The sequence below is a fragment of the Neodiprion fabricii genome, chromosome 5, assembly GCF_021155785.1.
Source record: "Neodiprion fabricii isolate iyNeoFabr1 chromosome 5, iyNeoFabr1.1, whole genome shotgun sequence".
Lineage (NCBI taxonomy): Eukaryota > Metazoa > Arthropoda > Insecta > Hymenoptera > Diprionidae > Neodiprion > Neodiprion fabricii.
This window is the reverse complement of record NC_060243.1, coordinates 6620947-6637213: the sequence shown is the minus strand read 5'-3', so window position 1 is coordinate 6637213 and position 16267 is coordinate 6620947. Positions and strand designations below refer to the sequence as shown.

General features: G+C 38.1%; 1 protein-coding gene across 3 annotated transcripts in view; it reads left to right on the top strand.

The window, feature by feature from the left end:
• LOC124182332 overlaps positions 1-16267 on the top strand; it is a 122147-nt gene that overhangs the window by 75915 nt on the left and 29965 nt on the right. For all 3 annotated transcript variants that reach the window (XM_046569442.1, XM_046569443.1, XM_046569441.1), the window contains exons 2-6: positions 5321-5557; positions 7691-7813; positions 11215-11493; positions 11800-12159; positions 13901-14140. In XM_046569442.1, coding sequence (XP_046425398.1) covers positions 5341-5557; positions 7691-7813; positions 11215-11493; positions 11800-12159; positions 13901-14140 — 1219 coding nt within the window. In that variant the 5' untranslated portion in view covers positions 5321-5340. The remainder of the gene's footprint in view (positions 1-5320; positions 5558-7690; positions 7814-11214; positions 11494-11799; positions 12160-13900; positions 14141-16267) is intronic.

The window sequence follows — 16267 nt, the reverse complement described above, 5'->3', positions numbered from 1 at the left end:
CATGATTCACATAACGCATATTATAATGCCAGTTATGGACGGAATTGAGCGTTACGTAAAGGTGAGAAAAAATAAATAAATAAACAAATATAGAGAAATGAAGAAAGTAAAACCATAATATAAAAATAAAGAACGTAACCCGTCCGGGGCAGAAAGTTTCACGACAATGACGCAATACCGGGGAATTACCCTCCGCGAATCACCCAGCGATTCCAGATTACGTCACAAATCCACGCCCACGCATTTTACCGACGTCTGTACAACATGCAAGTGTGCGGTATAAGTTTACCTTATTTATTATACGTGTTGCAACGTCGTACATGCATATTTCGATATATATATATATACGCACACTGAGAAAAATTTCATTTGTTACAGTAACTAGAAAAATTGAGTAAAACAGGTGTTGTTAAAAAAAACTGTTTGCGCTATCATCGATCCTTTTTTGCTAATTGAAACACAAAATCAGTTTTCGAGGTTTACTGTACTTTATTAGTTAAACGAGGCTTTAGCGTCAATTTATCGTTGCACGAGCGTTAAATTTTCGCAACAGTTGCGAGAAAATCTAGCAAGAGTGATCGTAATGAGAAAGAATAGCTAATATATAAATATATAATAAACTAATTTTCATTTTCTACCTAGAAGTATGTTTTTCGATTGTGGTAAAAAATGAAAAATACTCATACTGGACCGAGCGGTAAATGTAAATAAAAATTTCTCTCAGTGCATTTTGCCAATCCGATTCACGCGAATCTCTGCATTACGTACAATATTGTGCATATATAGAGGAATCGTGCAATATTTCGCGTCGAAACGCACGTGTGTGTACCTTTCACGTACACACGTATGTATGCGTAACGCATTCCCCTATCCTCTCTCTCACTCTCCCTCCTCACTTCTTTCGTGCCTCGTTTTTTTTCACCTCCTCTTCCTCCTTTTCCCCCCTTCGCCACCCGTCTTTCTTTTCCTCACTTTTTATTATTCTTCTATTTCGTCGCCGCTTGGGGTGGTCCCAATATACGTGCACGCATACAGGGAATACACTTACGTGCCGCGTACCCACGCGTTTACACGCTGCACACGTGTATGCACGCGCGTGCACACGGACGTCATCCCGCACAAGGGCACGGCAGTGGGTTTATCTTAAAAAAACGCGTCGGTCCCTCACGCCGGGCAGAGATATACGCTCTTGCGTGTATGCGTGTACGCGCACGTATATCGGGTACGTATTTACACGTATGTATTATCATCGCACGCCAACGTACGGATTCAAACTCGCGTCGAGAGGGCTCGCAGTGCGAAACGCTTGCGATATTAGCTGCCGTAACGCCGGTTGTATCCGTATAAGACAAATTTTCGCCGAATATTTACGCATGCGAGAGAAGGAAGAGAGAAGGACGAAGGAAACTCCGCGTCTTAAATCCGAAAACCTTAAAATATTTATCGCAACGTTGCGCGAGGTTCGTATATGTATACGTGTATACGATTCGAATTAGCACCGGATAATATAACGGTTGAATAATAAATGTGACTCGGAGGAATTCGAATTTGAATCTCTGCAAAACCTGATTTTTATCTCAAGTAGTCACAAGAGACCCGTATTATGTATGCATATCGATATCTCTCTCTCTCTCTCTTTTTCTCGCTTAGAATAGCCACACATTCCAGCTAAAATAGATCGCGAACAAGTCTCGCGTGTCTTTTATTGGCTCTCAGATCCTACAATGTAGCTTATCCCGTATCCCCGGATACATATGGGTCATATGCATAGATATATACGCACATGCATAGAGTGTAACTTTGTAGTTTTCGACCGAGGTGCTTCCCAAATTGTTTAAAAACAAGTAAATCTAAATCTTCTCAAAAGCACAATGTGTCTTTATATATCAACGCTCGATATTTTGTTCAGGATTTTTATCAATGTACAAGTTATTTTGTTTATTATTCACATTTAACTATCGTTTGCTGTTGGATAAGTTTAGGATCAGTTCGATCCCAATTTGTCAGCAGTGTGATTCCAGAGAAATGTGGAAGCTAAGGATCAAGTTTCGATCAGGCTCTCATTGTCAATTAACGGATATGTACGCTAGTATCTGATTTCAATCTTTTTTTTTTTTTTGGTCAGGATGAGAACACATTTTCAATGTAATTGTCGGAAGGTTTTTGTACCAGAGGTGCTTTTTTTTTGGGGGGGAGTTATTATTTGAAAAAAATCTACGAGCGTAAAAATTCAATCGGCATTAGTGCCAATATTTGATACAAAAAAAAAAAAAAAAAAAATATCCGCATCGTCAATGAAGCGTTTTATGCCAATAGTCCATTGATATCAAACTCGCAAATAAGTTGTGTTATAATCGGCTACAGCTGGCATAGAATTCTCTACAGACGATGCTGATATTTTCATTCAATATTAGAATCAATGATCACTGATTTATCACCGTAACAGTTTTTTTTAATTTTTTTTTTTTTTAATTTTTTTCTTGCAATCAATAAAACTGTATGAGAAACCGTATTAGATATGTGCTTTGCAGGCGATTTTTATTCATTCATTTGAAACTAATCCGGATGTGGGGAGAGGGACAAGTCATAATTCGAAAAATTACCAATTAAAAAAACCCCCCTTTGTTTTTGATTTTCCACCGTGGCACTCTCTGAAAAGTTTGTTCAGGTCGTAGGAAAGATTCTGTAAAATGACGAGCGTTCCGCGTTACGCGGAAGATCGCGGTCATTTGATTTTTCACTGTTTCTTTTTCACAATTTCTTTGAATATGCGAAGAAACACATTGTGGCACTTGACTAACTATTTCTTTCTCTGACCTTTACATTCAATCCAAAGATCACGACCGACAACGCAACGATATATCATCCGGGAATCTTATTCTCTTAAATTAAAAGTTCGTAACAAATAACAACTACGTTACGAGATTGAATTAATAATGAGAAAATATCGTCAGCGATGTACTTCAAAAACAATGATTAGATAATTCGCGTTACAAATGCGTGTCTTCTCAGCGACGCAAATCGATATTACGATTGATGTAAGCGTAATTGACCAAAAAAAAAAAAAAAAATTTCATTCACGATTCTTCATAAATTAAGAAAGAAAAAAAAAATATGTACAAAAGTTTAAAATCATCTGATCGCGATATTCCGCGTAACGTAGAAAGCTCATCTTTTTCCGGACACTTTCATTCAACCTAAACAAGCTCGTCAGGCGGTCCAACAATCGGCGGCGAAAAATCGCAAATTATTTTTTTCCACAAACAACCCAACACATGTATTATATATGTATACAACTATAGACATCCTAGGTAGATATTATAATAATAACAATAATAATACAAGTTTCGCCGACGTAAATCCCTGCGTCGCGAGACGCCCGCGTACGAATTGCGGTGCGGTTCCGCACACGCACGCACACGCACACACACACACACACATATATATAGGCGTGCAGCATTGCACACGCTGTTGCACCTATCTCACAATAAGTATGCGCAGCATTATCACGCCGGTCGACCTGTTGCTGTCCCTCCTCGGTTTCTACCTACGCTCTCCCTTTTCCCCCCTTTACCCCCCTTTGCCCCTCACCGTCACTCTCTCTCTCTCTCTCTCTTTTTCTCTTTTTCTTCCCTTCACCTCTTCTCGCCTTTCCTCTCTCCTGACCGTTGCACTCGCTCCGCAAGTCTCGTTACGTCTCTTCCCGTTCTCCATCATTTTGTTCTATTACCGAACGTCACACGTGATGTTGCATATCCTTGCATGTAACGTACGATGAAACACAGTCGGATCCGGCAGGCTAATCTATCATTCAATTTACGTAAATTCCTGTATATAGGTGTACCGGTAACTTATATTGTATGGGGACACTTTACGCCTTTGCGCATATTGGAATTTTTAGAGTTAAAAATATATATATTTATATAGTTTCTCCAACGATGATGAATAACGAAATTTTAATACCGTCTGTTGCTATTTCACGCGGTTTCTACGATAAGTTTCAGTGCTTGAAATTCCGAATATGTATTTATACAGTTCGTTTGTATGAAAATATATGAACGATGTTGTTATACCGCGCGTTGAAATTGTTTTGTACAGAAGAGTGTTTTCACTCTGTGAACAAGCGTTCTTTTCTGAAATTTCAAACGTACGGATCTAGTAACTTGTAATCGGACAATACTGTACAAAGCTGCATGCAAATCGTATTTTCTCACCGTGTTATGATAAATGTTACAATGTCCAACATTGGGAAATGATTATTACAGAGTTTGGAATTGTGTTTGTACGTATAATTTGTCATTATTATAAGAAAAGTTTGGAGAATTTATAAAGAAATTTATGTACAAGGGTAAGTTAATTCTGTAGCCGAATCTCTTGTTTTTGTGTGTGTGTTTTTTTTTTTTAAATTCTTTCATCAATTTTCCGATTTTTGTTACGATGATCGTGAAGCCGAAATCGGAAAAGACACATCGGGGGGAGAGAAATCACTGTTTCGCGAGTTTATAGTGACTTTGAAGTAGTCAAATTTTCAAAATATGAACTCGTCTCCACTGAATTTCAGAAATTCCTGTAATTGTGAAATAACGCTTCTTCCGAAACGTTATTCGTTACAATAACGCTACCAAACTTCATCCTCGCAGCATTTTGTTACAATTATTGCCGAAACGTCGTTACGTAGTATAAAATATATTCGACCAACAATCGATGAATCTTTCTTCTTTATTCATCCGTCTGGTAGAACAAAAAAAAAAAAAGAAAAAGGAAACACGCTCCAATTATCGGGATGATTACGAAAAGAACGTAAAGGAGAAGTGCTACAAAAGCCGACATTATTCATAACTAAATGAAATGTAAATTATCATAACAATGTGAAATAAAAATCCTTGTATTTGTAAGACGAAATAGACATTTTATTTTCTCATCTCTCTTTCCGTACATATCTATCATTACACGCACAACCAAAAGAATTACACGGAAAACTACCGAAACACGTATCTCGAAGCAAAACGAATGTCTTTTTAACGAAAAACAAGAAATTTCGCCACCATCGCACCTATATCTGATGACAAACTTAAACCACTTACATAAAACGTGGATTATTTATTATCATCGATACCAACGTTCGCACGTATCGTACAACGTGAAGTCGTCGCGACGTATCGGGAACGTCGACTTCTCTCGCAGCGAACGTTCGATCGGCTCTTACACAAATATTTTTGTACAATAGGTAGGAAAATCCGACTCTCGCCTCTCGCCTCTCGCGTCCCTCGCCTCGTCGGCCATTTGCAATAATCCTCCGTTCCGTTTCGTTTGGTTTCAGCCTCGGGAGGGGGTGGTCCGATGTTGGCCCCTCCCGTGGCCCAGGGGCCCGCAGGACGGCCCGTCGGCGGTGCAGGTGTCGGTGCAGGAGGCCTGGGAAATCGCGGACAACAACAGTCCGTCGGCCCCGCGGCCGCGCTTTGGCCTTTGACCCCGACGCAGTCGTCGGTTCCACCCAACGGACAGTCCCAGGGCACGCCGCCGCTTCCAGCCACCCCAGCGCCTGCCCACACCCAAGGTAATTATCGATTCCCTAATTCCCTTTTATCCTATATTAACGCAATGTTCGAATATTGTTGGAATTGGGAACAAACGAGGCACGCCTGACACATTTTGCTAACCGCGACGCAATGTCAGTTTTCGAGCTTTACTTTACTTTGAATCGTAAACGAGACCCCAACAAAAGTAGTTTGTTTGATTAAGCAAGTACGTTGCATGTTCACCAAATTCATTCGAATCGAACGAACGTCAGTCACGGCGCAGCTTGTTTCTTCGTTATCAAAAAAAAAATTACATAAATTCATGCGCTGTCAGGAATAGTCGGGGATTTTTTGTTTTGTAACTGGATAAGAAAACCGTGGAAAAAGTCGGCGATTTTGAAAAGAAATGTTTTTTTTTTTTTTTTTTAACCATACCTGGATTTAATTAACTAATTAAGTGACACGGTGTCGCTTATTATGCGCGTATACGGAAAAGGGCGACGTGAAATTTTACGGATAAGTCTAGGTGTAGAATATCTAATATAAGAATACAGCGATCTGATATATCATACATCTACATGCATATATATATATATATATATCTACTGATAATATAATACAGTTCATGAACGAGCAGAGAATCTGCACGCATTAATACGTAATAACAAGCGCCGAACTGTACGATATTTTATATAATTACGACGACTCTGCACGAGACGTCAAAAGATTCTCAATCTTGAACTCACTTCTTCACGTGTCAAACGTCTCGGTTGGCTAGGAATAGATATATTGTTAATTATACGAGCAGAAAAGGGTAAAATTTAAAACGTGCGGGAACGGTCGGGGATTTATTTTATTTTTTTTTTTTATTATTTTTGTTTATTTTCACAATTTTCCGAAAACCCTGGGAAATGTTTGCAGGTGTTTAATGTAAACCAATGATTAAAACGTTAATAAATAATTGATCGTTGCGTCTACCTAATGTGTGTAACTAATAGTTATTAAAAGAAGAAAATTTCCAACGAGCAGCTGTTCGAAGTTAAATATAATTAACGTTGTCGTGACTATGTTGTCAACACCGAATGAAAAATGATCTCGTCTTGCAATAATTTTCGAACAACTTTGAGATCAAGTAAGTTCAGTTTGCGAATAATTGTGGATATGATATGTTTGTGTAAATTGAAGTAATTGGAAAACGTTATTATAATAACAACGACGTTTTTGAAACTCTGAAGAATGATATTATTATGCGTGTTTTAATATCATGTAAAGACACGCGTTGCGGTTTTGTTCGTATCAGAGGAAATCCGTAATAACAATAAGACCCTGCTCGTTATGTTGTTTCGATCCTTCTACTAACGCATTTGCGATCTGTGAACGAGCTAACGATAATAAGTTACGATCGCATTGCGAAAATAATCTATATTTTGTTAACTTTTTTTTTATTCTTTTATCATCCTTCTTGCGGCCAGCTGACTCGTTTAACACGGGGATAAGAATCTAATACCGCTATTGCGGGAAAGCGAAGAAAGTGAAACATGACGAAATGAGTAATGGAAAAAATTACCGCAATTTACATCGTCAGATACGTTTATCCGTGACCACCACTTCCCCTTGCGCAAGATAGAGAAGACGAGTCGGGTAAAACTGTTTTTGATAATACAGCCCAAGTAACGTTGTGGCTCTCATTTTAGAAAGTTTTGAGAAATATGTTTTTTTGTCCCTGTATCCGTTAATTAAGAAAAAACGAAACAAGAAAATCTTGAATTTAATCAGAACCAGAAGTCGACACGTCGCCAATTAACGTCAATTTAACGTGCGTACTTAATCACTTGAAAATCGTTACGAGTTTCTCAACAAACTTTATAACGTCAAGTTTAATTGGTATAATAAAATTATTTTGGATACTTGTTTCAAAGAAGAAGAAGAAGAAAAAAAGAAACTATCGTAAAGAAATTTTCGTACGTAATTAGACGTCAATAATTCAAGTGTTATTTGATTATTGTTACACTTATAAATCATAATATTTTGGCAACAGCATCTCATGTATTATGCCCGAACTGTTTTGCGCATTTTCATTAATTATAAACAATTTCTCTCTCATCGCAAGCACTAAAATTTGTTTGACAAATTATTGAAAAATTAACGATTTATATGGTTTATCGTTACAGGCGTGAATCGATATGGATTGTACTCGTTGTTTCCCGGTAGTAATCCCGGGGGTTACGTTGCCGCAACACCGGCAACACCTGGACCACCGCCTGCCAGAGCTTATCACGCGACAACGCACAAGGGTAATTGTTTAATCTCGCCTGCCATTCTTATTTTATTATAAACATTTTTTAACCACTCCTCCGCAGGCCTTTGCCTACAATTAATTCAGCAAAGCGAGTTCGTAGTAAAAAATGAAAACGAAAATGTTGTATAAATCAAGGCGGAACAAACAGGGTTTTGAGTGGAAAACAAAAAACTGAAACCGATAGGAATTTGCAGCGGGGTGAAAAAGTTTTGAAAGAAAAATCAGACTTTCTTTTTTTTGTTTTTTTTTTTTTTTTTTCTTAGTTCCTGCGAGTTTCACATTTTTTCATCCGGCCGTTTCCGAGATCGACGTTTGTTTAAAAACACATTTTTCGGACTTGAGAGGCTGGAAAACGTAAGGATTCGTGGAAATTAGAAATAGTACATTTTGTAACGAGTATAATGCTGTATTTTTTATCATGAGATCCAAAAAAAAAAACACCAAAAAGTCGCGATTCTTAGGTTAAAGTGGTAAAAGAAATTTATTCCGACCGAAATCAATAATTTTCTATCTATATCACGAAAGTTGATGACACAGGTAAAAATACGAGTAAAACAGTGAACATTGCAAGTATATAGTAAAACGGCGCTAATATTTATAGAGAAGGTAAAAGAAGAATAATATAAAGTATTAATGAAAAATTTAATTCGTTCAATCATCTATTCGTTATTTCATTACAATCCCCGCATTGCGTTACCTGCATATATGCATATGTATATAGAATATACACACAATAGAGCAATTATTCAATTATAGATGTGAATGGAGCTCCGCAGCGTTCCGAAATACTCCCAACTGTATTACATACGTACATAAAATATACGTACGTTATGTATAGGTGTGCGTAAATAGAAGTTTAGCACGGGTGTATAGCTTCTGCATGCCATGGACAATGCGACAAGTAGTAGGATGGGATTCCTTAACGAGTCGGGCATTATTGTCCAAGGCGTAATCCTAAACGCCCCCTTCGCATTCGGATTACTCGGGATTCCCGGAGTTCCGGTGCCCGAAACCGGCGAAATATCCGCAGTAAAAGATTAAGAAAAAGAAAAGTAAAAGGAAAAAAGGAAGAAAGTAAAAGAAAAGAACCAGGGAATTACTCTAATATATATATATATATATACATACATACATACCACTTCCAGCACAGTTCGTTCAACACTTTTTCTTTTCTCTCTCTATCTCTCTCTCTCTCTCTCTCTCTCTCTCTCTCTCTCTCTCTTTCTCTCTTTCTTCACATTCAATTCACGCTCGCTCTTATTCTTTTCCCTGCGAATGTTCATGTCGCTAGATTCTAACATATGTTATGCTTGTTTTTTTTTGTTTCTTCTTTTAACACACGTAATTTACGGTATTCGACTCGTTTCCTACAACATTTCTATACCGCGTGTTTAATTGCAAAGTGTTGCAACTTAGAGTTGCACGTTGCATTTCACACATTTTCCATTGCAATTATTCGTAGCATCACGCGAATGAAAATAATTCTTCTTCGGGACTTTAAACTTTTCTTCCACCACCACCACCTCCTCTCACCATTATCCACCCTCTTTTACCATCGAGTCTTTGGCCTAATGGATTCGTACCAACCGACCGGCTGCCAAACTCGCCCACTCTTCGAGACGATCAAAGACTTGTCTAAAATTGAATCTAAAACGATATATACAATCTGCAGAGGTTTAGTTATTTTTTCTTCCTCTTGTTATACGTCGACTGAATTAGGCGCGCTTTCCTTTAATCCGTGTTTGTACCGAGGAACTGCTTGCTGTCTAGGGTCTGGATTACTCGAGAGTGTAATTTAGTCTTACTCGCATTTCAGTTTTACACTCTTATCTTATATATTTACATATTTCAATTCTGTTCAACGATTAATTGCAGAAGGTTTTATCAACGTACGCGTGTTGAAAGATTTTTTTGTAAAACTAATTCTTTCTTTGTTATTTGCAATTTCATGCCTCGGACGGACGCCCGCGGGGGCGTTTATATAATATACACAGGTATGTAAGTATTTAACGAAGTACTAAATCGTATTCGATTTAACAGAGATTTATTTACTGGGTGAAACTTCGTTTTCTCTTACAGTGATTGGATAAATTCCTTACAGTATCGGACACGATAACGATTAAATATTTTTCAAATAATTAACGCACACGTAATAAATGTCGCACATCATTTAAACTTTCTTCCGGTGTTATTACCGTTTTATCCACTTTGCTATTGAAAGATTAAATCATTTATAAATTTTCTTAGCTCAATGATGAAATCACATTTCCCGGTCGGGATAAAAAGTGGAAACAGTCGAGGACAGCACGGTAACTTTGTGGTATATGATCGGAGAATAAAGTTTATCGAAGTTTATTATGTGTAAATGAAACAAATGGATTCTTGGATAACCGGTAATACAGGCTAGAAGTTGATGAATTAATACACTTGCATAAGTGAAAGATAAATGAATTTATATCATATCGGTTCATATACGTTTCGCATTCTGAACTGCAGTTAGAACCCTGCAGATGCTGCAATTTTTTATGGTACAAACATATACGCATAATTATGCATTTTTAATCATAGAAATCTGCATTTATATATCATTACAACTTTTTATACGTACCTATGTGACAATGTAATGGTGCAAATATGAAAACGAAGTGATTAAAAAGTCGCAGACAGCGGTTATAGTTGCAAAATAATCGCGTACGTCAATGTCGAAATGTGTATACGGTGAGATTATCCTCGTTGAGATAAAATGAGGAAATAAAAGATATTGTACGGTATGAAAATTTAACTGTTGACATACTTTGCATTGTGTGTTACATAGGAACGATAGAATTTTATAAGCAACTGAAGCAGGGCGGGGTTGAAGTTCCGAACTTGACAAGTTTCAAAAGCGCTGAATTCCGAATTTTTTCGATGGCGAAACTTGAAGCAAAGAAGTCAAGCTTTTACGAAACAGCAAAGTTTCGAATCGTCCGAAACGAGATTCTCATTCCCTTGAATTTTTGACTCGGTGAAATTTCATCACTCTGATCTTTCGTTGTTTTGGATTTTCGACATCTTCACGTTCGGAATCTTGGTAAAATTCCGATTTTCGGCATTTCTGATTCTTCACACACGCTCGTTGAGTAAACCGCGCTCTGCGAGTATATTTTAATTTTCTGAATTTTACTCTATCGAACATTGCTCAATCGTAATTAGAATTATTTCGGAATCCTTCATTTCGAGTTTCCGACGTCTCAAAACTTTGTCGTCTCTTCAAAGCTCGACATCTTCGCTTCAAGTTGCTTTCGTAACTCTTGAAAAATTCGTAAATTCAACACCGCCCCGACGAACCAATCCCACGACTTCCTTACCTATGCTTAATAATTTTTTCATCGTTTCCTCTCTCTTCTTCCCCCTCAGTTTCAGAGAGCGTGTTTTCAGCGGCCGTCGGCGTCGGCGTCGGCGTCGGTGGATACACATGGGGAGCTCCCACCCCGCCCCCCGGTTCGCCCTACAGCCCTGGACCCGTGACGCAGCTGGAGCTTTTGGCCAAGAATCTGGCGAGTCTTGCGCCTCCGGCGCAACAAGCTCTCGGCCTTCAGGGCGTCGGGGTGAACGTAGGGAGCTTGCATCACGCCCAGCACACTCAGCACACTCAGCACACTCTAAACCTCGCCGGGCTTCATCATCTTCATCACGGTGAATTAATTATCCCCGTAAAATTAAATTTATAACTTCGCGGTCGATCGGTTCATACATACGTATAATGGAGGAAAAAGCTTCGATGGTTCGTCAGAATTGTCAAATGGACATTCTTTTTACTTATATCGACGCTGTCGACTTGCGCATTTGACGGAAAGCACGTTACTTCCCTACTACTTCATTTTCTACCTAGAACTATATTTTTCGATCGTGACAAAAAATGTTCAAGGACCGAGCGGCAAGCGTAAATAAGAATTTCTCTCGGTGCAGGTTAACAACAGTCGAGATTGAATTTATTTTCAGGCGGAATTCACCAGAGTGCCGGATTTTCGCCGCAGCTTTCGCTCGTTACCGGAAGCGCGCCTGCCTTGACGATAAACAGTTTTTCCTCACCGAATTCGGCAGCCTCGCCGACGACGGGCGTCCTCCTCCAGGATTACCAGTCGCCGATATCCTCGAACACGATCAGCTGCCCGACGTCTCTCGGCACGTCGACGTCGGGGCCCGTTAACGGAGCGACGACGAGCGGCAACGCGATGCTGATACAGGGAACGACTTACCAGGGCATCGCCAAGAGGAGAGAGGCCTTTTTACCCAGTCAAGGGCAGCCGATTAAACTTGAAAACAAAAGCAGGCAGCCTTGCGTCTGCAGGAACACTAATGGTGAGTAATTAGCGACTAATTAAGAACCAGGAACAAATGCCGGTCTGGCTGCGGGCCGAGTCTCTCTCTCTCTCTCTCTCTTTCTCTATTAACGATCTTACACCGCGTAGACGTTTCACCGTGTGTTTTTTATGGATCACGAGAATCAAATTTCAGACATGATTTCGGGAGATATGACGTATAATAATGATCGGATCTTATGAAGATTGTTAAAAGGATCGATACTTTTTTTTACACGATAATTGTATTAATTTTAAGTATTTATCAAATTATTATGAAATAAGAAACGAATATTTTACGCTTGTAGATAAGATCGATTCGAATATTTTGAAAAATCTATCGTTACAGATTCGGTCGATTTTATTCTTCGACGAAACATTTTATTCGGAAGACTGCTGTTTTATTTTTTTTACACAGTCACTTGAGTTGATCCACGTAAATATCTTCGCAACATTGTAATATTTAATAGTTGATGAAAAGTGTTTTGGTAAATTCTTTTCCATGGAAATTTGTATTTCCAATGAAATGAGACATGATCGAAGAATGACCGTCGAACGAATCTGGTTGCAGATATTTTCTAACCATTTTGAATCAATTTTAAACGAAGCACCGACATCTAACGATACAACTTTTCTCCACAATTTCAGTATACACGTATAACGTACGTAATAGGTAAAAATCGATGCTTTTGATTTACCAAAACTAATATTAAATTATACTCAAGTTTACTTCGTGCGTACGAATGAAATCGGAGACGCAGAATATTTTATTACACAATGTATACACATATATGTACGTATAGTACGCGTATACAACGTAGGTACAGATTTACAGTTTGATGCAGGATTTATAAGCGTCGTGCGAAACTCGCGGAACGTAGATCAAGAAAAGCTGCAGTGATCCGAAGGTCTTATACGCAGGTATAATGCGATGTGCGGAGAAATGTTGAAGCACCGATCGGGTAACTCAATATCCGGAATTCTTCTGTGAACTGCGTACCTATTATACCCGATACTTACGTGCATGATACTGACAAAGGATAGAATATTTTCCGCAATCGGATCTAGTGGCGTTATATATACGCACTTTCAGGGAAAACCTGCCAGCGCCTAAGACTTCGTTTATAATATACACCGAGTCTGTCTGATCGATGCTTTGATATTTATATCTCTGCAATACGTACGATATCTACGTACCATATCCATATATATATATATATATATATATATATATATACGCGTTATATGCTTCGAGTTGCGAACGGTTAAATATTAAAGATTCGCAGCAACGGAAAGCGATTAAGATAGATATACGTATGATCTATAGATATTTGATGACGGAAACGGGGTTCATGCGGAGAGATAGGAATTGTTTAAAAAGATGAGAAAAGTAACACTTTCTTACAACTCGGTTTTAGTCGCTGAAAGTTACAGTTTAGGTTTCGCTTTTATCCGGATTCCGAATTCCTCGTCGAATAATTAGCGATGATGACGAACTTCTTATAGACTTAATATTTCGAAAAGTTAATATCGTTAAATTTCCTTACGAAGTATATCGTAGATATTTTCAGGTTTATATTTCGCCTCTCGCGAAAAATCCGATTTTTCATTTCACCCAATGCGCGCACCTTGCGTTTATTTTACTTATTTCTCATTCATATTGAACAGCGAAATTAACCTACCTTTTTCCCCTATTTCCGACATATTTTTCCACGATCTATTTTCACATCGATTTACTCCAGGCAAGACGAAAGTCGTCCATTCCGACGCCGGATGCAGCAGAACTCTGCCGATCGTCTCGTCCTGGAACGGGCAGCAGGATAATATCGGGACGAATTGCAGCGCAATCAGCTCGGCGGCAACCCTCGTCAAGAGGGAACCTATTACCTCGGTTCCGTGCCAGGTCGCCGAAGTCTCCACGTCCTTGCACGCCACTGCAACCGCTGTTAAAATCGAACCACTCCCACCGAAGTCGGAAAACGGTGAGTGCGACCTGTCTATGATTCCAGTTTCACGCGTTTCTGGTTTTATAAAGTCTGCAAAGCTTCGACATAGTAGCAAAAAAAAAAAATTACATAAAATATTGCGGAAATCGGTTTAAGGTGAAATCTGACCGTCGATTATACGTTGTAATAAAATGTTAGAAGAGTTCGTCGTTGTGAACGGGAGAGGTTTTTCTTTTCACACGCACCTCGTCAAGTAAAACAGAGCTTTTTGAAAAAAAAAGTATCTCAACAATATCAATTAATTTTTGTTTTATTCTTTACATAAATTTATTTATTCGTTCGCGATTCTGCACAGAAAGTAAATAAAATAATCTAACTGCAGGTACTTACCAAATATTTTTAGAATGAAAATTAAATGTCGTTTCGCGGTTGGTAACACAAATCATTCCCGCTTCCGACCAATTTTTTATATTTTTTTTTGCCTAATCGAATATTAATTCTTTCGCCGAATTTTGTAATTTTAAGAAATCATTTCCTTGCGTGCATAATTAGGAAATGTCGTTTTTATTCTTCAACTATTTTCATAGCCGTTTGACAACAATTCGCTGCAGTTTTATAATAATTCACGACAAGAATGAGTGTGTTTTTATTGTAACGTTCCTGCCTGCGGTTCGCCGAGTTTATAAATCTTTTTGTAATATTGAAGTTGATGTATAGTTCCACGATATTAATATAAGGAAAACCAACGCGAAATTACGTTATTCCTTCGGTATTCCAATTTAGTCGTTTGCGCGTTAATTTTTTTCCTCCTACATGCAAAATATAACGTGTTTAAAACTCAAATGATTAAATATAAAACAGTGAAAAAAATTTATCGATAAAATTGAAGCGAAAATCTAAGTAATACGAGTAAATACAAGGGTGAGCAATGAAAAATAAATGAAGAAAAAGTCAAAGCAAAAAACTCACGATAGCGTGAAGCGGAGAACGGCGGAACATCGGGCTGTTAAAATAGGCAGGAATATCCTGCTGCTCGGCTTACCTAGGATTACAGCTATGCTGTATAGTAGGCGGTATATATATATATATATACATATATATATGTGCGTCGGTTTTTCTACAGCTAAAGCCGCGCTCGGGACTCTTATATTCCATTTTATCCATGGCTAAGGTATAATTTTTATAACTACAAACCGCACAAATATATAATATGGCGACAGAAGAAGTATAAACTGTTGCTTTTCTGTAAAGTAAATTAATAAAGACAAGTACGAAAGAAGAAAGAAAAAAAAATGTGTTGAAAATTTGGATTAGATATATATATATTTTCACTATTAAAAATTGTTTCATCGATATCTAACCGTGAATTATTCATCAGGTGCCGAGTGATTGTTCGAACCCGATGTAAAAAAAAAAAAAGTAGTTTTCCACAATAGGAAATTTTAAATTATGCAAAATATGTGCATGTAACGATAATATTGGTCCGCAGGTAACCTCGAACGACAAATATTTCAGTCAACTGACTTATATTTAAATGTTTAGCTACAGATTTATCTCGCAATAGGTAAAATTTAACGCACCCGCGCAACTATCGGAGAGAAACTGTTTTCCAGGGTGACCAACTGTCTCTGAACCTACATTTTCTTGACAGTTACGAATAGAGCAGAATTGTCAAAGTTTTTCACGTTATATTTACGAGGGTCGGTCACCCTGGTAATTGCTCTCGAATTGTAGCGCGCGCGCATTAAAATTAAGCAGACGACGGACGCGCCACGCAGTCGTTAGGAATTCACTTCGCCTATCGGAAGTACATATTTTTTGGAACCTGTATACATAAAATACAAAAAAAAAAAGAACAACAAAAAAAACAATTATACAGACATATATATAAGTCAGTAAGGTGCACAGATAAAAATAAATTATAAAATATTTCAATAATTGGTAGAGGCCTCTAAATATTTATAAAATAATATATAAGGGGTATAGGTATGTTACACCGCACGCTGTGCTGCGCGTGATATTTATGGCGTTACCGGACAGCCACCCACTTTTGCCGGCACTGCACATGTGTACACGCTGATATTAATTACTATAGATTAGCCAACATTGCGTGGCGCCTCGTTATTATAAAACATACAGCTGCGAATACCTAACTATGTATTG